At 32.4% G+C, this 22,569-nt stretch overlaps 2 protein-coding genes across 2 annotated transcripts; one reads left to right on the forward strand and one right to left on the reverse strand.

The window, feature by feature from the left end:
* The first annotated feature begins 8,335 nt into the window (after nucleotides 1-8,335).
* LOC101514194 (nicotianamine synthase-like) lies at nucleotides 8,336-9,514 on the forward strand. Its single transcript, XM_004488647.4, has one exon. The coding sequence runs from the start codon at nucleotides 8,432-8,434 to the stop codon at nucleotides 9,287-9,289; it is 858 nt and encodes a 285-aa protein (XP_004488704.1). The 5' UTR covers nucleotides 8,336-8,431; the 3' UTR covers nucleotides 9,290-9,514.
* Nucleotides 9,515-12,508: 2,994 nt separating this feature from the next.
* Nucleotides 12,509-21,188, reverse strand: LOC101513847 (ubiquitin carboxyl-terminal hydrolase 25). Its single transcript, XM_004488646.4, has 9 exons — nucleotides 20,818-21,188; nucleotides 20,269-20,719; nucleotides 20,094-20,169; nucleotides 19,700-19,792; nucleotides 18,292-18,378; nucleotides 17,425-18,209; nucleotides 16,583-16,708; nucleotides 13,136-13,263; nucleotides 12,509-13,013 (listed from the first exon to the last, which is right to left on the reverse strand). The coding sequence occupies exons 1-8, from the start codon at nucleotides 20,990-20,992 to the stop codon at nucleotides 13,143-13,145; spliced, it is 1,914 nt and encodes a 637-aa protein (XP_004488703.1). The 5' UTR covers nucleotides 20,993-21,188; the 3' UTR covers nucleotides 12,509-13,013; nucleotides 13,136-13,142.
* Nucleotides 21,189-22,569: the final 1,381 nt, after the last annotated feature.

Consider the following 22,569-nt stretch of genomic DNA (forward strand, 5'->3'; position numbering starts at 1 on the left):
TATTTATTGTGTCCTTTTGGTACACCCAAAATTTTGCTAGATAAGTTTTAATGTTCATCTCATACTTGTAATACTTGGAGACAACTTCCTAACTCAGTGACTTGGCATCCTTCTCTTGCGGCAATAGTTGAACTTCATCATCAATTATAAGTGGATTTTTTGCACCACTTCCGATACCAACTTAAGCCCTAATCCTTAGTCCTTACAATAGTTTTGTCATTTTTTTTTCTTTTATTTTCCTACAATATTTGAAATAATTTAATATAAAAACATAATGCAAATCAGTTAAATATGAAAGTTATATACAGATTCAGTAGGATCAGTTAAACATCAAGGTGTTTACCTTAGTTGATTGTTGCATGTTTAGTTCCTTCTTCTGTTTTTGTAGGTTGAATTGTTGCATTTGAATTAGGCCTAGGACTATATAGTGTGTTGTTGCAAATTTCTCTGTATTTTGTAGAAATTTAAACGATTTTTTTTATGTAGGGAGTAAAATCAAATTTCATATATTTTCCAAGAACAAAAATGATTTTATTTTTATTTTTATTTTACAAAGATCAAAATTAAATTTCTCATATTTTGCTGAGACTAATTGTATATTAATTTAAAATAATTAATTACTCAACTGTTAAAAAAATTAATGGAATAAGACGAAATAGCCTAAAACAAAAATATTTATATTTTACTGAAATTTGAATTAATTTTTTTTTTTTTTTTATAGAAACTAAAATAAATTTCTTGTATTTTTAACTATACTGATAGAATATTTAAGCCTATTGTTTTCGATAAACATTAATTCAACTTCATCAGCACCTATATATTTATCTCTTCTCTCACTCAAAAAACAAGCATACACACAACTACTCTTCTTTTTTCTTTATGTCTCGTATTTCTTCACGTTTTCATCACTTGTTTACCTCAACAACACTAGAGTTTCATGAAATGGCCAACAAGTTACAAAAAATTGCAAGATTAATCACAACAGAGGTTGCTCCACCAAGGTTTGTGTCGGTGACACGAATTCCATTGAAGAAAATGTTGGATACTATTGTTGAAGAAGAGAATGATTTTAGTGGTGACAAATGTTTTTCATCGTCAACAACAACATGTGACTCTAACTCCTCTGTTTCAAGGAGAGTTCTGTTTTGTTGAACAACTACTAGTTGTTCAAAAAAGTATTGCATATTTTTTAGTAATTTTTTGTTGAGAGAATAATAAAAGAGACATGCTTTATTGAAGGCTACCTTTCAAATCATCGGATGAATGAATCAAATAAATAAGGAGAGGAGAGAATTAATAACACTTGGATTTTTTTTTTTGACAATGTGTTGTATTTCTTGATGTCTTTAAGTTTTGAATTATTTTTATGTAATGTTTATTGGAGTTTTTCATCCAATTTTTGGAGTGTTTGTTATCGCTCCTTATCCCCAATAATTGTTATTTGTGTAGCTGTTCTTTATTTCACTATGGAGTTAGAGCATGAAAGAATACCATGGATAGGTATCCACGAGTACAAATATTAATTGTCTCTTATATGTCTCATTAGATAAAAATAATATTCGTGTCATATGTATATCCATGTGAATATTTTTTAAATGGATATTTCAAGTGTTTTTAAGTACACGAATGTTATCTTTAAAAAAATATTATTTATAATTTTTTTTATAATCATATAGAATATTTTCTCCTCTTATATAAAAAAATAGTAATACATAAAAATATTAAGATATTAACCCATATTTAAAATGTATCACAAAATTTTATTATAAAATATATTAATACATTAACACATAAATAAAATTTAATAATTTTATTAATTTACTAATAGATACGAACATCTGCCTCCATATTTTAGCTAGCCAAAATATTTATTTATTTTAGCTACAATTATTTGTTATACTATCTGTCGCATATTTTACAACAAATATAGATTTTTTTTCTATCCTGTTTAATATAAATTATTGTGTGACAACTTTATAAATATAATTTAAAAAATATATATAATTGGCATGTGAGACTAGTCTATAACTATATATATTATTTAAGAGTTATTACTTCGTCCTTTTTTTTACGTTTTTATTATTTTTTTATATATATTAAGAAAAATAAATAATGAATTTAATACGTTGATATTCTTAAAATGATTTTTGTATTCTCTCTCTCCCTCCTTATAAATGAATTGATTTTGATTGGGTATATAATTAAATAACATTGTATTTCATAAAATTGCAACACATACACTAAATTATGTATTAAATTGAAACACTTTTAGATTAACACACACTACAAGAAAAAATACAGTTTGCGGCGGTTAAAAAGGGGGTTTACGGCGGTTGTAACCGCCGCAATTTGATTTTTGCGACAGTTCTCCAACCGTCGCAGATTCGTGCGTCGCGGAGCTGTTTTGCGACGGTTAGAAAAACCGTCGTTCCAACTGCCGCAAATGTTTGCGACAGTTCTAACCACCGCTAATAGGATTTTTAAATGCAACAATTTTTTGTTCCTAGATGGTATGGCGACGGTTACAAACCGCCCCTATGCACTTTTGGCAACGGTTTAAACCGTCGCAAACTTAATTTTAATTTTTTTTAATTGTTTTTTTCATTATTTTAATTAAAATGAAAAATATTCTTAAATCTCATTCACATAGCTAAAGTACACAAATATAAAATTAAAAAAAAAATTATTCATATAATATATTCAAAAGTTACCACCATACATTGAATTTAATTAAGACTATAAATTTAAATATTCAACAACCAAAACATTAATAGTTGACTGAAAATGCAAAACAACATCAAACTTAGTTCATAAATCATCTAGATAGTTCCTAATGATGCTGTTCCAAGATTATCCGGCAACAAGACTCAGAAGAACGTCTTCTATCTCTTGGCGATCCTATGCATGTGTTGCCTGGAAAAACATATAAGTATATATATTAAATTCAACCTCACTTTTTCACACATAATTAAACTATAATATTAACATCAAACTAATTGAAGTTAAACAAGATCAAACGCTCAAAAATCAAAACATGCAAATATCAAACTAATTTCCCGATTTGATAGTGATAATAAACTCAAATAGAATATTAAAACGTGATCTATGATTTAATTACAACAATATAAATAAAACAATATATTTCAAACTAATGGACATTATTATGATTACGTAGTGTCTAACAATACTCGAATTCAAGAACAACAAATTAAAACAACATAGGGTTGTATTACTGTTATTTATAAATTTTTCCTGCTGCAACATATACTAGGGTTGTATTATCGAAACCCATGCCTCTAAGCAGCATTCCTACCTGCAGCATCAAATAAAATGAGCTGTAAAATTAGAGTTATGTTTTTCTTACTTCAAAAGATTGTATTATCCTTCTAATTTTCTACTTTGATTTAGCCGATTTTCCGTAACTCTATCATTGGAATTTATGATTGTTATACATCATCGTAACCCTGTCCTTAGTGTGTTACCCTTGTGTGTTTGGATCTTTAGTAACTCAAATTAGCAAGGAATGAAAAATATGGAAACAAATTCTCATTCAAATAGTTTCAAAAATCATGACTACTGCCCCAGCTTCAGGTACCATAAGCTTGTTTGAAAAGAAAAACAGAATATTTAATTCAGATCCTATCTGCAAATATGAAGGACAGAAGAAACCCAAGAAATGAAGGAAATAATTTTAACTGCATACCTCCAATGGAGTCAAAGGACATCTTCCATCCACTCGGTTTGCACCAGGCTTTATTATCATATTATGCTTTCTTCAGAATTTACCTCGCCAACTCCTTTCACGAGCAATATCCATTTAATGTGTCTCCTCTGCCCCACTGTCACACTCACAACATGAAAATGCAACCATATCCTTCACACACAGAAAAGCTATTATAGTAGTAAGATATAATTGATGCAGAGCTAACCAAACACACAAGGAACTGAAGCAAAAATAAAAAAATAGCATATTCATAAATCATATATTAGATTTGTAGTCTAATCCTATCAAGTATACAAATACTTAGGTTAAAAATAAAATAACTTAGTTAGATATAAGGCAAAATCATTAGATTATTAGAACTAAGCAAAATTATTGAAATAACATATTTTTCATATAGAACAAATTCAAGCAGCAAAATAAATTCACAAAATGTACCACTAATTTAGGTACCGCAAATTCAAATGCCTTGAGATCATGTGAGGCACGAAATGATGAGGAATATAGACAGAACTATGAGCAACATGGAATCATCTCCTGAGGGGTTCAACATGTTGAGGCGCATGTATGAAAATTTTCAGGAACCATTTTTAAATGCCACCAACCACAATGGCTTATTGGCTGGTAATGCAGGAAATGGCAGCACCAGAATTTTGGGGACTCAAGGTGTCCAAACAAGGAGTCAATCAACCAATCCCTCGACTACTAATTCTGAAGCAACTTCCCATGTACCCAATACTAACCTGCTTCCTAATCCTAGGTCATCTGCTGGAAGTAAGTACTCATACTGTCATTATCTCATAAAAAATCAAGCAACTAAATGCCTATGTCCCCTTTTGTCACGTGTTGTTTCAATTTATTTGTTATATTCTAAAGCTTATATTCTAAAACTAATTGTCGCCAAAGATGTGTTGTGTTGCGCCGCCGCTAAAGAGAGGGAAAACAACGTCCTGCGACTCGTGATAATTGTTTTTTTCTTCTTCATTTTAGGGCATGCATAAATCAAAAATAATATTCAGGACTGAAGTGAAACACATTTCAGTTCAATAAAAAATTAACAAAAATGTTATACCTTAGTTCTCATTGCAAAATAATACCTCAAAGCAACCACCACACCAAAAACCCCACTGCATAACCTCTCATCACCACATCAGTAGCAAAAATACATCTTAATTAAAAAAAACACACACACAACACCACAACCAAAACAACAACAGTAATAATATCATCATCCAAAAAAATTCAAACAAAATAACAAACATTTTTTAATACAAAATGCTTGCAAAACTTTAAAACAAAACTTCAATTTCACTATATGATATCACACACTTGAATTCCAATTTTAATATCAAACTTGATCAAGTTTTAGGGTTACTAACAAACCATATATTGTGTTATGTCGTTGCTTTGCACCGTCGCCAGAGATAGAGGGAGGAAGCAGCACCGACGCCGAAGACAGAGACGAGAAGCAACGCCAGCGCAGAAAACATAGGCGAGTAGCAGCGTCATCGCCGGAGACAGAGGTGGGAAGCAGCGTCGTCGGAGACAAAGATGGGAAGCACCATCGTCGCCAGATTAGGGTTTGTTTTCATTTTTCTTCTTTCAAATTTTGAGAGATTGATAAATCGAGATATTTTAGGGAGATTGAGAGTTGAGATTTTTTTTTCAGATATGATTTCATTTCCCAGATTACAAGTGATTTCGTTTTTCTACTTTGAGAGATTTGAGGTGTAAGTGAGATTTGGGGGTTTTGAGAGATTTTAGGGTTTTGTAGAAGGCGGGACTAGCAAATGACGAGAACGCACGATTGTATGATAAGAACACATAACTGATTTTGTTTTCTTTAAAGGGTGGCAGCGGTTGTCAAAAACCGTCGCATGAACTGCCGTAGTGTTGGAGTAGAGGTGGTTCTTCTCTAACCGTCGCAAGCCAAGTGCCGCAATTCTAAAAATTTCTTGTAGTGACATAAACGTCTTTTCTTGAATAGACATAATTTAAAAACAAATTTTGCTACCAACATCCCATATTTTACTACTCACACCCCTCATCGTCTTCTTCCTCTTCATTCTATCTTTATCACCTTCTCCATTTTCTTCAATCATCTTCAACTTCTTCTATTGAGTTTTTGATACTAAGTTTCTTCATCAATCATCAAGTGAGCATCAATTGTTGTTCAACCATCAATCAATCATCAGTTCACGAATCAAGTAAGCATGATCCTTGTTGTTGTTGTTTTTTTGTACATTATTGTAGTTGTTTCTGTTTATGATTACGAATGCAATGTCAGAAACCCTAAAATCAAGTTTCCAATCAAGTTTCCATTTTTGACGATGATGAAAACATTTGATGCCCTAAACCCAGAAACGTACGTGAACTCACTTCACGCATGTGAACCCATTTTCAAAAACCCAAAAACATACGTGAACTCAATTCACGAACCATGTTCGTGAAATGAGTTCACGTAGGGTATACGTGATATGAGTTCACGTAAGACAAAGTGATTTCATGTACGTGAACTGAGTTCACGTACGTTTCTGGGTTTTTGAAAATGTGTTCATGTATGTGAATTGAGTTCACGTAAATTTTTGACATTGAATTCACGTATGTAAACTCAGCTCACGTAGGATTTGTTGTTTTGATTTTTATTATGATTTTGGTTATACAGATATGGTGCGCACTATGTTTATTGATAGAGAGATTCGTGTTATAATTAACAAGAGTACTTCTAATGAGAAGGGTCGTCGTGCTAGGCCAACTGCTTCCGTACGGGCCCAATGACGACGACTACAGCGACAAGAAGCACAACATGCCCAACATGAAGAAGCCTATCTAGAAGCCCAATAGAAACCCAACCATATGATATAAATGAACCTATGATGGATATCCTGGTAGTCCGGTTGACAGTTTTGCCCTTAGGACATTCGGCGATCACGTGGCGACTCGACTTTGGTATGGCGTGGTAATTTTCTCAATCAAATTAAATTAAATTTTTAAGAGTTATTTTCGTAATGTGTTTTAACTTGTATTTTTTTCACTTTATTAATTTCAGGATCGCAATGAATTAAGGGTGTTTAGAAACGGTAAAAAATTAAAAGAATTTGTTATTGAATATGAAAAGGTTGAACAACTGATTAAAAGCTCGAGATTGTATTCGTTGCTAAAATGCTCGAGTATAGGAAATGTGGATGTTTTTTCAAAACTACATGCGGTGTTAGTATCATTTAAGGTGACATCAGGGGAGGTAAATGCAATTTCCCCTTTTTATTTTTATTTTCATGTAATTTTGACTTTCATTACTCAATCTTCAACATTGAATTCTCTTTGAAGTGGTCATTGGATGGAGACGAATGTAAATTTTTTGTAAGTGTTCAATAAGTCTTAAGATCTTTCCTTCGACATCACCTCTTCACCTTAAATTTCTCTAATTAAAAAAAAAAATACTCTTTGAAGTAATTAAAAAAGACCCATAAACAACCTGAAATAGCATGCATCAAAATATCAACATTGTACTCCTTATATCTCATGATGAGCGAGTCATTTGAGAATTTCACACGTATTAAAAAAATGTATAAATAAAAGAAATAATATTATTTTTACAAAATTATTCTTATGAAGTATTTATGCATTATTATTATTATTATAATAAAAGATATTGTATATATTGAAAGTGAATCAAACGATGCAAGTAGTATTAACTAATTGGTACAATTTAAAAAAATATATTAAAACTTAAAAAAATTATTTATTTTAGAATAATATTTTTTAACAAATGAATCATTCATCCTAAGATTTAGGGAGTATGGATCTTTGTTAGTACTTTCTCTGTATTTTAAAATATTTCGATAGATCTTAGACTGTTGGATTGCATGAGCATGCTTCATGCCGCAGAGGGACCTCATAAAGTCCAATATTCTCTTTCTTGAATTAGTAATAAATGGTGTGAACATATTGCATAAATAGAATATATGCTTAATTCCACCTCTTAATTCTATAGTGTGAAAAGAACTAAGTTGAACTTGAGATACCGTTCCACCTCATTTCCAATTTCCATCTATTTTATTATTAGCACAACCGCTTGAAAGTCCATAACCCAAAAAGAAATCTATTGCTCTTTTTAATAATATAGTAATATTTGTAACGTGAAAGCAACATAAAAGTTAGAGATAAAGTCGAGTCATATTTGAATCTCCTTAATAATTTTTTACTACTAATTACTAATATATTTTATTAAAAGATGAATTTAATTGTTATATATTATCAATTTAAAAAGTTTTATATTGTCAACATATCATAATTATTCATATAGATGATTATATAGAGTTAGTTTTGATAAAAAATTACATATTTTTAATAATTTAACAATTGTGATTGATTGACAATATAAAATTTTTACAGTTTTATTTTTTCTACATATTAAAGATTGATTAAACTAAAATAATAATATTCATCTATCATTGACATGTGTAGGGGTGACCCAATATATGATTAATTTTTTGTTTTTTGTTTTTATCTTGAAGGCATGAAACACCACTTTTTTCAATCAAACAATAATTACATAGGATGTTTGAGTCCAATCCAAGCCCGTGCAACAACTATAAATAGTTGAACCCTTTTCTCATTTTTCCCACAAAGCAAAATAACCAACCTTGTATTCCATTTTACCTTTTTATTCACTCAAAACATCTACTAAAATCAATTTATTTCAATCCAATGGCATCCAATTTCCAAACCTTCAACTTTGAAACTCAAATTCCACAAGAGCTTCTAATATCACAAATCATGCAAATTCATGCAACAATTTCAAAGCTAGAATCTCTTAGGCCTTCAAAACAAGTCAACACCCTTTTGAATCACTTAGTCAAACTTTGCATCCTCCCTTCATCCATTGACATTGAATCCTTACCACAAGAAGTTAAAACAATGCGTGAAAGTCTCATTCCCCTATGTGGCAAAGCTGAAGAACTTTTAGAGCTTGAATTCTCAACTTTCATTAGCCTTACACCAAATCCAATAAAAAATTTAACTATTTTTCCATATTATGGAAACTATGTTAAATTAGCAAACTATGAAACCAAAATCCTCAAAGAAAATGGTGTTATGCATGCAAAAAAAGTAGCTTTTATAGGATCTGGCCCAATGCCATTAAGTTCAATTATAATGGCAATGCATCACATGGAATCAACACACTTTGATAATTTTGATATTGATGAGAAGGCTAATGAGGTTGCTAGCAAGATCGTGGCATCGGATAAATCGCTCGAAAAGAGGATGAAGTTTGTGACACAAGATATTATGGAAGTGAAGGAGAAATTGGGACAATATGATTGCATTTTTTTGGCTGCACTTGTTGGTATGAGTAGAGGTGAAAAAGTTAAGATTTTGGGACATATAAGAAAGTATATGAAAGAAGGTAGTGTTTTGGTTGTGAGAAGTGCAAAAGGGAGTAGAGCTTTTTTGTATCCTATTGTTGAGGAGAATGATATGGTTGATTTTGAGGTTCTTACTATTTTCCATCCAATGGATGATGTTATCAACTCGGTTATTCTTCTTCGTAAGCCTAAAGCTTGATTAGCCTCAATTGCCAAACAAGTTGAATTTCTAGTGGAAGAAGAATGTTAGCTTTATATTTTCTATTTCAATGTGTGTTGTTCTTTTTTTATTCTACTTTTGCTTAATTAGTGATGCTTTGTGTTTTGTATTTCAATTGCTTCATTCGTCTTGCTTGATAAGATGATTGAATATTATGTATTGTACTTTCAAATATGATAATAAGTGCTTGTAATATTCTTAAAAGGTAAAGCTTGTAGGTTATATGACCGCGCATAGCGTGGGTTTAATTTTAAATTTTTAAGAAAGTGATTTTTTTTTTAAGAAAAATTATTTTTGTGGTTTAAGAATTTAAAAGTATTCAACAAATTTAAAAAAATATTAGTTAAAGAAAAATAAATTATTTGTATTTAAAAGTTAAAAAAATACCAAGAGTAAATATATTGAAAATATAAAAAAAAAATTAAAATATAAAGTAATGAGAAAACAATAAAGAGACATAATAAATACAGAAAATTCATGTGGACATTATGTAAATAAAAATTAATTTTAAAATAAGACGTTCAAATTTTCTATATTTGACAATTTGGTAAAGTCTTAATAAAAAACAAACAAAGAAAACATTATAATTGCTTTTATAATAGCTTATCTTAAAAAATTGAAAAACAGAAAGCCAAACAATGACATCAAACAATTATAAGATATATGTTTTAAAAGAATTATAAAATATGTTGAAAAGAAGAAACGACGGAAATATTTAACTATTGATTATTTAAAAAGCATATCGTCATATAAGTTGAGGGTAAAAATATTGGGAGTTATACACTAAGAGGATGATGGCCATGAACAAATTTCATTCATTATTGTCATATTGCTCTTAAACAAAGTCGAATTGTTCTACATATATTTTTCATAAGAAGAATACATGACTTGCTAATGTTTAAATGAATGATAGATCTGACAAATACAACTATGACCAAAATGATGCACCTCTATTTTTAGCCATCGTAGAAAATTGTATAACACTCCATAAAATTTACATGCGGGTGAGAAACCATAAACAAAAAATTATTTTAGTAGTGGGTAACTTATAAGTCAACAAAGAATACCGAAAAAAATTCTTGTAAAATAAGACTAATTAAATGTTATCTAACCGATTAAATATCTATTATAATGAGACTAATTAAATTATGTAACTAATCAAACATAGCTATTATAATATGTATGGTAAATAAAAGTTGTAAAAGGAAAAAATTAGAGGAACAGTTCTAAGAGGTGAAACCTACGAAAAAAATGAGGTGACACTGTAAAAAAACATACTAAATATATTTCACCAATAACTCTATATCATTACATTTTATCTGCATCTATTTATTTTAATACAACTTATTGAGTGGAACCCATAAAAAGAGAAGAGAAAGAGTGCTTCCGTAGCCAACCTCTTCTATAAGCATCGATGTTTTTTACTCCACATTAGAATTTGTCTATTTGACATGGTGTTTGGGAAGCACCCTTTGTGGATGCTCTAAAGAACCAGATACTAATACAATTTAATATAAGACCAAAATTGTATATTTAAAAATGTGAAGACTAAAATCATGAATAAAATAAAATTGATGGACCACAATTGTATTTAAATCTCTACAAAACAAGGAACCAATTCAAAACAACAATTAAAAGATAATCCAAGATTAAAAAATAAAAAGATAATGGACAACTAAATATTCAATTCCCTTGTGTCATTTTATTCCTCTTTAAGGATAGTATTACAACTGTCAATGATGACTCAAACAAACCTAGCAACGGCACAATCCTAACAGAATACCTAGAATTTGGGAATAGACCTTCTATGTCTTTCTTAAATGTTTAGACAAGGAAATAACACAGTGTGTGCTCATTTCGGCTTGCGGGACACCTCATAGTCCCTTAGCCATTTGGGCTTCACCATGTTTCTCTTGGATTTGATTTAAGGTATCTCTTCTGTTATCTCAACTTCAGTTTTTTATCCTCATCTTAGGTTATGGCATCCCCATCCGCTTCAAAAAACACCTTCTCCTCAAGGTGCAAGTCAAGGTAATTATGTTGAATGTCTGAAAACAAGTTAGACCATTGAATAAGAACCTTGGATGGAGAATTTGGTGCCTTTTGCCAGTCCAGTATTTCCACAAGGTAAACCAATGGCTATTTGTGCAATGTTTACGCAGGAAGTGACAAGGCTAGAGTAGAATCACCATGAAATGGTTTCAATTTGAACACATGGAAAATAGGGTGAATTTTGTTACTGTCAGGCAATAGTAATTCAAAAGCAACTTCACCAATTTGTTTAGTGAAATGGCCCATAGTATCTCTTGGTGAGCTTGTGAATACATCGTCTATCAAGCGAAGTTTGACGATGAAGTCCCCAACTTGGAAAGAGCATGGAAGACGGTGTTTGTCGGTTTAAGTCTTCATTGTGGCTTGTGCTTTTTCAAGGTTCTTTTTGAGGATTAGCAAGATGGTGTTGCGGTTGATCAATTCTGCCTCCAAAGCTTCTAATTTACTAGAACCTACAATTATTGAGACATAGTAGGTGGTGTCTTGACATACACAATGTGAAAAAGAGAGAAACCCATCGAAGAGTGAATTGATGTGTTGTAGTGCCACTCAGCCAAGTGCAAATATTTTCTCCAATGAGTTGGTTGCTTATGTACAAAGCAACAGAGTTATTGTTGCATAACTTTGTTGATAACCATGATGCTACGAGGCATACCATGATGTTTAATACCTTCTTAAACAAGAAATAGAAGTTTTGAATATTCAATTTCCTTATGTCATTTCCGTCCACCATTCATTCATATATAACCCTTAAGGATAATACTATTACAGCTGTCAATGGTGACTCATACAAATCTAACAGTACAATAATAACAGAATTCCTAGAATTGGAGATAGACATTCTAGGTTTTTCTTAAAAATTTAAACAAATAAATAACACATAGTATATGATCGTTTAGGCTTACGAACACCTGGGCTTCACCCTATTTCTCTTTCTCAATCGATAAATAACATCACGTCAAGATAGCCTTTGACAATACCTCCAATGTGGAGCACACTCCGACATTGCCTCATATTTAATTATTTATAATATAAGTAAATTTTACTCTATTCAACCTTATTTTAAAAACTCTTTTAATTAATTATAAATATTCACAACAATCCTTTTATTCTGATAAAACAAAGTGAGTGAAAAATCCTTCAATCTATCACGGGCTAAAAATATTTCAATTTATAAAGAAGCATACAACCATAATGACGGTAGCATGTATCCTTAAGCCATATACAGCCTCATATCTAAGATGCAAAATTTGTTGAGCAACTTTATAAAAAACAAAAGACGATTTTGCTCCAGTAACATGACTAAAACAGATTGTACAAATTGAATAGAATTCCGTATGCTCTCCTCAAAGATTTCAATAAAACTTCATTGCCACCATGGAGAAAGAGAAGATATGGCAAGACATGAAATCTGAACTCGTATATCAAATATGCATGGAGCACTCTAGAAAATCATTACATAGCCACTGCGGAGAAGACTTGAATGATACAGTCCCCACAATTTCCTGCCACTATCGCAAGCACTAGCTCAAAGAGTCAGTATGTGACAAAACCCAATCTGAGTATATTCCAGTATGGGTACCACCATTCCTACAATCATTAGTATTACAGTATACACACCTGGCCTCCACTAGCAGGACAGATCAACATGCTGCAAAACATTTTGAGAAAAACAAAAAGCTATCAATGGCCTTTCAATGCATAAATCACTGTTGGAATTAAAGGCTTATTAAACGGTAAATCTGTAGAATAAAACTATAGATCACCCCATACCTTGTGATCAAGGTCCTTCAAATTGTACTTTTTCTTTGCTAAATGATTGGAGACGTGCAATCAGATCCTTTCTCAATGACTCCGGAACCCGCGATATGAAAGCACTCCGGGCATCTCCTATTAACTTCCTGCATGGCATGTAGTGCATATCCAGGTCAAGAATTAAAATAAACAGAGGCGGTCAGATCTCATTAAACATAGTTTCAGTGCATTCTTTTAAATAGGAAAGCAAACAAGCAGTGCATATTTTAAAAAATTTAAAGAAACAGTCATTGTAGTAAAGCTGGGACTTCAGCAACCCTTGGTTTCTTATTTCCTTTTCAATTAAGAAATGATGTATCCTACTGTTTCTCTATTATCCTTGATCCCTAATTAATATTACTGGTATCTGATGGGAACTAATGGACCCAATAGCCGAAAACAGTAACACAACACAGACAAGAAGAAGAAATAGATGCAATTAAGGAAAATAGGGTGTTTTATTGATAATAAACGATAATAGTAATAGAGGGTTTCTCTAATTACTCTCAGAGCAAAGCTCCAACACATAGAGGAATCCTACTCTGGCTCTAATATAAACTTATTCTGTCATAGCCTCTAAAACCCTAGAACTTACTCTGAAATACTACTAAAGCCAGGGAATATCTTTACTAGGAAGATATTATTCATAGAATATCTTTACTATATATTACTAATAAAATATTAAGGAAATAATTCCAAATAATATCTTTACTAAGAAGATATCATGCATAGAATATCTTTATTATATATTACTAATAAAATTTTCCTATTACTTAGACACCCTACTAATTACTTAAACACCTCAATAGTAAACTTCGCCATTAATCTTCTTAGCCTTCATTTCATAAACCCATTAGTATTCTTAGCCTTCATTTCATAAACCCATTAGTATTCTTAGCCTTCATTTCATAAACCCTCCATATTTTGGGTTTGCCCATAATACCCTTATCGGTAGTTGTGTTCCCATCAGTATCCTATTGGAATAATGCACTATGGTCAATTGGGAAAAGTTGGGACTGTGGACTAAGTATTATCGTCAGTACTAGTAGTGCAATGATGACATGCCATCACTAAACAAAAAACAAACCTCTGCACACATTAATACAGGAGCTACCAAACTCTTGATAAATACACAAAAAGTTATGCTCCGACCTTGGACATAAATGTTGTCAAAATCAAGATTCTAACTAGAATTATAAGATGTAAAACATGAAGTTGTAACACTTAGTGTTTTTGTATGACGCCACCAAAATTATAAATGTATTTAATAAAATATAATAATAATATGATAATAAACTATTAAGTGTATTGATATCACTAAGTCAAGTAAGAACTTAGCTATTAATTTTGCAGTTCATTATTAATATCTCTGGTTATTTTATATTTGAATGTAATCATTAAAAAGACAACGGGAAAAACATAGATCAGAAATGAGCACAAATCAGAAATATTTGTTTTATTTTGAATAGTTTATTTATATACTTATATTTCAGACGACCTCAGAAGAAGCTCAAATTCTGATAACAGAAAAGAAATTAAAACAAAATCAAAGAAAGAAAGATCAGATTATGCTGTGCTGGGTTTCATCCAGAACAGTGAGGCAATGACAAACAGTAGAGTTGAAGAAAAGCTCCAACTTGAAATGTAAGGCAGATAGGCTGCAAAACAGTGACGAACAACCCAAAGAAGCTCAAACCAGAAGGAGTGCTGACATGGTAGGGTAGATGTTTTGACGGCAAAGGAGAGCAGAATAATGGAATTAAGTCAATGAAGAATAAGGTTGAGGGGTTTCTCAAACACACTTCACATGGACATGCACATAGACATGAGCGGCTTATAAAAAAAAAAAGAAACGTAGACATGAGCAAGCTTCCAACCTCCAGAGCTAACAGCCTAATCAGCAGTAGAGAATGGCTAGCTTACCACTGAATAATATTGGTCCACTACATTTTACAGAATTGATGGTCAAATCCATTATTCTCAATCACTTGAATACGAAAGGTGCCAAGTCTCCATTAGCATCATTCTAAGCCCATCCCCCTATTCCCACACAAAAATATGATGACTTCGTTTTGTTCTTTTGTTTTCCGGTTTCTGGCTTTGTTTCTGCATGGAGCTACGGAGTTGGGACTCGATATAGTAAAGTTCACCTCCTTTGCATGTGGCTTAACATTGGGAAGTACATACATTTGTGGAGTCAAATTATAACTGAGGTTAATGAACTTTTTGTGCACTATGGAGCCTTCTTAATCAGCTTTTGCATTTAAGGTTTTTCCTTAGAAAAATGTTATTCTCATTTTATGTATGTCTGAGGGAAAATAGTCATTATGTTGTAGGGTCTGTTTGGTTCAACAGAGGGAAGGGATTTTTAGGGCCATGTTTGTTTCAAGGGGAGGGGATGGATTTTAAATGGTTATTATGTTATATTGACAACCCTCCCCTCCCCTCCAAATCCCCCAAAATGTAGGGATAGCAATAACCACTTAAGGAGGGATTTTCCTCCCCTCCCCTACCCTCCTAAAAGTTGAACTGAACACATAATTTAAAATGTTACCTCCCCTCCCCTCCATCTACCCTGAGCCAAACACACCCGTAGACTCATTTAATCATCATCAAACTTGTGATTATAAGCAAGTATACTCGAGTTAATACGAAAACAATTTTATAAGCAAGTTAACTTGATTGTGATAACTAGGGTTGTAGACTCATTTAATTACTGTTTTGGCTTTATCTCTGCGTTTCACCCTCATTTTCTCCACCATTGCACCGCACAAACGCCGCTACAGCCACAACCCTAAACCGTATTGCATAAAGTAGGGCCGCCGCGATTGCGGCCTCGACATCTGCCACTGACTACAGAGCTCCCTCCCATTGTGATACTCAGCCAAAAACCAGTGTTAACAAATAGTGGTCAACACAAATTGCAGTGGCAGATTTTTGGCCAACTGATGGCCTAGTTGTGAAGGATGGTGGCGTGGCGCCATGGTGTGGCATAAAATACCGGACTTTAGGCTTTCTTCCGTCCATACCAAAAACATGTTCTTAAATATAAGAACCTCGCGTGACTTGGCACGGGAGAGGCTCTAAAGCACTCCACCCAGAATCTGTAGTTTTAGTTTCAAGAATTAAATAAATATACACCAACATTGTAAAGAAGTTTTACACTACCGTATAACCACGCTTCACCATCCTACTACATCATAATATTACTTCTTAAAACCTATTTATGCTATGGCAAGACTGGAATATAATTTACACTGCCATGGCATAATGATTAAACCCGATTTAAAATCAATCTCCTATGAACTTATGAAGTAATAGTGAAAGGTCTGTGATTTTCACAGATTTGTGCTACAGTACAGCCATGTTTAAGTGAAATATCAATGTTTCAATGCATAAAGTGAAATAGAGTATGATTAAAATTACCTTTTTACATCACTCGTTAAATTTTCGGCTTCTTTTTCATGCAATTTCTTTCTGATACGCATGTAATCATCGACCATATCTGTCCACCCACATGACCTCAAAACTGACTTTGCTTCTTTCCCAAGACTGAGATGGTTTTGAAAATACAACAACAGTATCAGGCATATAATAAATTATTTACAAAGAAAACAGCATCAAAAAATCATAAATATAATGAATTTATTAGAATGTAAAGGTGCTGAACTGATGGTCATAATAAGAAATAGGCAAAACAAGTAAAGAATTCTGGGCATGAAAAAGATGGCAACTAGCACGAAGAGTTTAGTACAGCATGATTCAACAAGAGATATCCAGAGAAAAACATAACATCGACATGATTAAGCATGAGATATTGAATAAAGAGACAAGGAAAAGTGGAAAAGTATGAAACAAGGAAAAAATAGGTTTTCAGAGCATCCACTAAAATTATCAACCCACAAGTTTTCTTTAGATTTGAAGGGCTATGTGGACTGAATACCAATAACCAAACGACATCCCTTCCCCGGAAATACAGCTATCCAAACAATAAAAGATATCAAAGCCTTAACAAAACTAAGATTTTAACACAAACAAACTGCAAACATTAACAAACTTCGACAGTCTGAACCCAACCACCAAATCCAAAAATTGTTTATGAAACACTTTCAAAAGTATGAGAGGATGCACTTCGACATATATCACAAAAGAAAGAGCACAGCTAGGCATTATTGAAAAATCAAGTTTTCATGTAAGTCCAATAATAAAATAAATTTAGTAAGAAAAAAATCATTAAAAGATTGAGTTAAGGTATATAATGATCATACATGTCCTTCAGTTCTTGAACTCTAGCACTAGACTGACCATCCTGTGCGAGCAAAACGCATGGACTTTCCTGTACTTTTCTCTTATTCCCCAATATTTTAGATTTGCTGTCGACACCATTACTTTCATGCTTAAAGTTGTCAGACCCTCTACCTGTTAATACTTTGCTTTTATCAACATCTTCTGGAGGATCTGGTTTTACAGAATGGTTATCAACCGTCCGAATATCAGTGTATCCATTTGTTACTGTCGACTCCTTCTTTTTTGAGTTGTTAGCAACATCAACTTTATTTTTGTCAAAGCCATTCCTGGTGAGTAATGATGAAGAAGGATCTTTCTTACTATTTTCCAAAGAAACTGAATCTGTTGCATGCCCATTTGTTAGTAAGGGCTGATTCTTCAACGCATCAACTTTCCCATTGACACTAACAGGAACAGGACTTCTTTTGGAATTTGAACTACCATTCAAGTCAAACTTCACTCGCAAACTGGAAGGCACTTTACCAATCTTAGATACACTCGGCATATCTTTCCAAGGAGATTGCTCAGTATTTGATTTTGCTTGCACTGCTTTGAGTTGCCCATCAACTTTGGGGCATTCGGATGCCTGGCTCCCATTGGAATGATGGGGCTTTACACCATTTGATGTAAGAGAATTACTAACTGATGATGATCTTTGGTTAGTTCGAGAGAAAAAAAGAATATAAACTTTTTCTGACAAAACTTCTTGCAGGGTTGCAACTGTTACACAAGAATCATCACAGCAATACCACCGACCCATTGCATCCTGTGAACAGAATTGAAAATTACAACCCTAAACAATAAATCAATATATTGACTACATAATTGGCATACAGATGGGTTATAACCTTTATATAAGCATAATAGTGACCAGATTCGGGGGAGTATCCTGAATGCACAATAGTACCAAAGAGCTTATATTCTGGTTGTGGATCCTGCACAAAAAAGATTGTTAGAAAGGAAGTGAATCATAATATTAGATAGAATAAGAGAAAAAAGCACAATATTGGCCATGGAGTACCTGGCAAAAACATACACAGAACCATACAACAATGCTTTTAAAATACCTACGCACAACTCTACGATCACCTAACAATAAAATATAGCAATCCTATCCCTCAACAGATCTAAGATAGAGATTTCTTCTTCAAACTTCTGCATTCTGCTCCAACCAAATGCAGCATATATAACAAGCTGCTACAAAGCTTGATGGCAGTACAACAATTTTCCACACAATACCCACGAATTCGAAACTAGGATATACTGAGTTTAAAAACCTGATAATCTTTTATCTACTAACTCTTCTTCAAATCCACATACCTTGGCCACTATCCAATACATAATTACAGGATTTCCGTTTAATATTAAAATCCCATATACGGATCATGCGTTTTTTCTTATCTACATCAGGTTGCCAAAGTAAACCCTGTATTAACAGCAAGCAAATTACATAATACACATATAAACTATACACCAATAGTACCTAAAGTAGATGTCCAGGAAACCTTTCAATGTCATATTCTCCATGATTTATAAGAATGAATCTTTCTGGCGAATCTCTTGCAAAAACAAATTCCAAAACCTCAACTTACCCAATGGGTTTTTGCCATTTGACCCAAAAAGTTTATCAACTACCACTCTATATGGCTCGCATGTCTAGTGAGCTTTTTCATCTTCCAAGAAGCGCTTATCATCTCATTTGACAGGCTTCTTAACAAACCAACCATTATGTATGTCATGTGTGTTTATAATAACAGTTTACTGCCAATATTTTTATCTAAAGTTCTATTTTACTTTTCTCATTAAGAATTTCTTATCCTCCTCTTTGTATTTCTCTGTTTTCTTAATTAATTTTCTTTTTTTATTAGAACAACAACAGCAACATTAATAATAATATAACAATCAAGCCTTATCCACTAAGTAAGGTCGGCAACGTGAACTACAGCAAATAATAATAATAAAAATAAAAAAACTACAGCAATTAGAAGTGCCAAGAAACAGTAACATCAATTACGTTTGCTAAAATAGACATAGCAAATTATTGGAATGTATTAGCTGAGACATTACCCCCTCTGATTTTGAGAGCATAACTTGGACGAGTAGAACATCATAATTTGGTGACTACGGGTTGACAAGCTTCACAAATATCTAAGTAACATGGCTTACACGCCAACTGATATGTCAATGTGTACCTCAAAGTACAAAATTTGACACACTCTTTTGGAGTAACTAGTTCAAAACAAACAGCAAACATACCTGGCTTGCTTTGCACATGAAGCTAGAAAGCACCAAAACCTCTTCAAATCCAACAGCCTTATCAATCTTGCCACCCAATATGCCCTCAAATCTCTACAACCCAAAATTCATCAACACACCATAATTACAAAAACAACAATAAAAATAAATCACCACTAATTGAAGAAAACCTAAAACAAAGAACAACAACATAACTAGTGTTGTCAAATGGCGGCTATAGCAGAACCATAATGCTACAACATAGCAAAAATTGAACAAATTGCTATTATTCCGAGATATGTTATTTCGTAGAAAGTGTTGTAAAATAGAGACTACAACGGCATTATAGCAATATAACATAGCAGAATCTGAACAAACAGCTATTTTGTGCTAACAAATAATATAACCAACCAACCTTGAGCTGTATCACAAGTACATTAGGTGCTTGAAGTATTGACATTTGCTTCTTAGCCACCACCAACTTCTTACAACTGAAACAATATCCACAAAAATCAATACAATCAACGAATGAAACCCCAAACCTAAAAATTAAAATTCAAAAACATTCAAACTAACTAACTAAAACTCACCCATCACATTTGTACTTATTATTTCCATCTAAAACCTCAGGTTGAAAAAACTTCTGCATCGAATCCCTAAGCGAGTTACTATGAAAAACATCGAGACTAATATCCATTATCTCATCAACCTTATTCGACTCGTAACCGCAGCATAAACACTTAACCTGACTCTGCAAAGCACCACCGAAAATCTCCTTAACAACGGAAGCACCACCGTCACCGCCGCCGCCACCTTTTCTTCTAAGCTTCTTCAAACGAAGACACGAGTTATGACAAGCGTCAATAACGTATCTAAGAAACTCGTGAGCGTCCTCTTGACGACCACAACGGAAGTGTTCAGCGAAGATCCGAATACAGCTCTGGATCTTAGAAGGAGCGTCGGAAGTAAGATCCAAACGGTGTAAACGCGCAATTTGTTTTTCGAGTATGCAAAACGGACAAGAAGAACCAGAAGAATCACCTGGAAAAGAAAATTAGGTTAGGGAAATTGAAAGGAAAGAAAAAGGAGAGAAGAAAAATAGAGAGAGAGAGAGAGAAGGGGAAAATTATCATTATTACAGAGAGATGAATGTTGAGAACGGAGACAGAAATTGGCGAGAGGAGGAGTGAAAGTGAGACACTGAAGAACGCTATTGAGGTAACATGAGTTGCCGAGATTGCGAAGACCTAAAGGAGGAGCGGTTTTGCGTTTGTGAGTGAGGAGATTAGGTTGCCAGGTCATCTGCAAAGCCATCAACGCCGACGGCGATAACAAAACGGTGAAGTCTCCCTTGCATTGGACGGCGGTGCCGTCGATGATGGGGACCTCAAAAATACTGAACGCCGCCAACGCCACCGCAATCGCATCGCGCGCGAGAGGTAGCTTCGGAGGTTCTTTCAGGTTCTTATTTTCCCTCTCTTTGTTGCTCTGTTATTTTTATTTTATTATTATTATCTATTATTTATATTTTTTACTTCTAGTGCCTTCTAACGATAAATAGGAAATACTACTAATAAAATAAAAATAAGGGAATACAGTAGAAATAGAAAAGAAGCAGGGAGTTTCTCAAAATAAAAAAAGAAAAGAGGTAGGGAGGGTTCACTGAACCAGTAAACAGTCAACACGGAATTTTCCTTCAGATATTATTTTAGAGATTTTTTATATATATTTAATAAAAAGTCACAAATATTTAATTTTGATGTATATGCTTTTAAAAATTTATTTTAAAGTGTATTAATATTAAATCAAACGAATTGATTTAAGTGATTAATGAAGGAATGTTTGTAAAAATTATATTCAATTTCAAAGAATCGACCGAAATTCATATTAAGAAATCGTTTTTTTCACACTCTAGAACAAATAAATAAATTGAAATATAATGCTCGAGTAATTGGTTGGTTTGATGCATGCATCGTGGTGTTTGTCTTGTCAAATTCAGTTGCAAACCAATTTAGAAAGATAGACAGAAAATAGAATGTGGGTGTTAAACATTTTTAGACATTTTGAATTTAAAATATCGACTAATAATATAAATTAAAAATATATTTACCAAGTTAATGATTGGTTATGCATGTGTCTTCGTTTTGTCAAACTCGGTTACAAACGAACATAAAAAGAAAGAGACAACAAAATAGAATAAAATGTTAAACATTTTAGATATTTTGAATTTAAAAATATATTGATGATATAAATTAATGTTATTGCCTCATCTAATTAAAATCTACTATTTTTTACGTCAAAAATAAAATGTATTATTTTATTATTTTTATGGAACAGTCTATTTTATTATATTATCTCATTTATATAAATATATTTTTAAAATAAGTAATATTATTGAAACATTACTTAATTTTGAAGTGTATAAAAAAATTGAATTTACCAAATGTCGCATTATTGTTATTTATATTTCGAAATCTATGATAATAAAAGAGATGAAGATGGTAAAAAATGAAGATGATCTTAACCCATAAAAATAGTAGAATAGTCTAGATTTAAACTATAAAACAAAAGACTAAGAGCTTTATACATTTCCAACTGAACTAGCATATAACTATAATTAAATTTGTAACATAATAATATCATAACTATAAGCCTAAAGCTCTTGCTTTAGTGGCTTTACCCTAGAGTTCGCTCTGTCCTCCATATTTACACAAAATCAGTTTTTTAACTAAACCACATCTATATCCATAATCAATTTTAAAAATTGGATATCTTGACAATGGTTTTTAATCAACCCATATATTTTGGATATGATTATCTATTTTCTTACTTGGTTGTTAATTTGGATGTCCATATATAAATATATCATGAGAAAAAAATTATCTGTTGGC

The sequence above is a fragment of the Cicer arietinum genome, chromosome 1 (assembly GCF_000331145.2).
Source record: "Cicer arietinum cultivar CDC Frontier isolate Library 1 chromosome 1, Cicar.CDCFrontier_v2.0, whole genome shotgun sequence".
Classification (NCBI taxonomy): Eukaryota; Viridiplantae; Streptophyta; class Magnoliopsida; order Fabales; family Fabaceae; genus Cicer; species Cicer arietinum.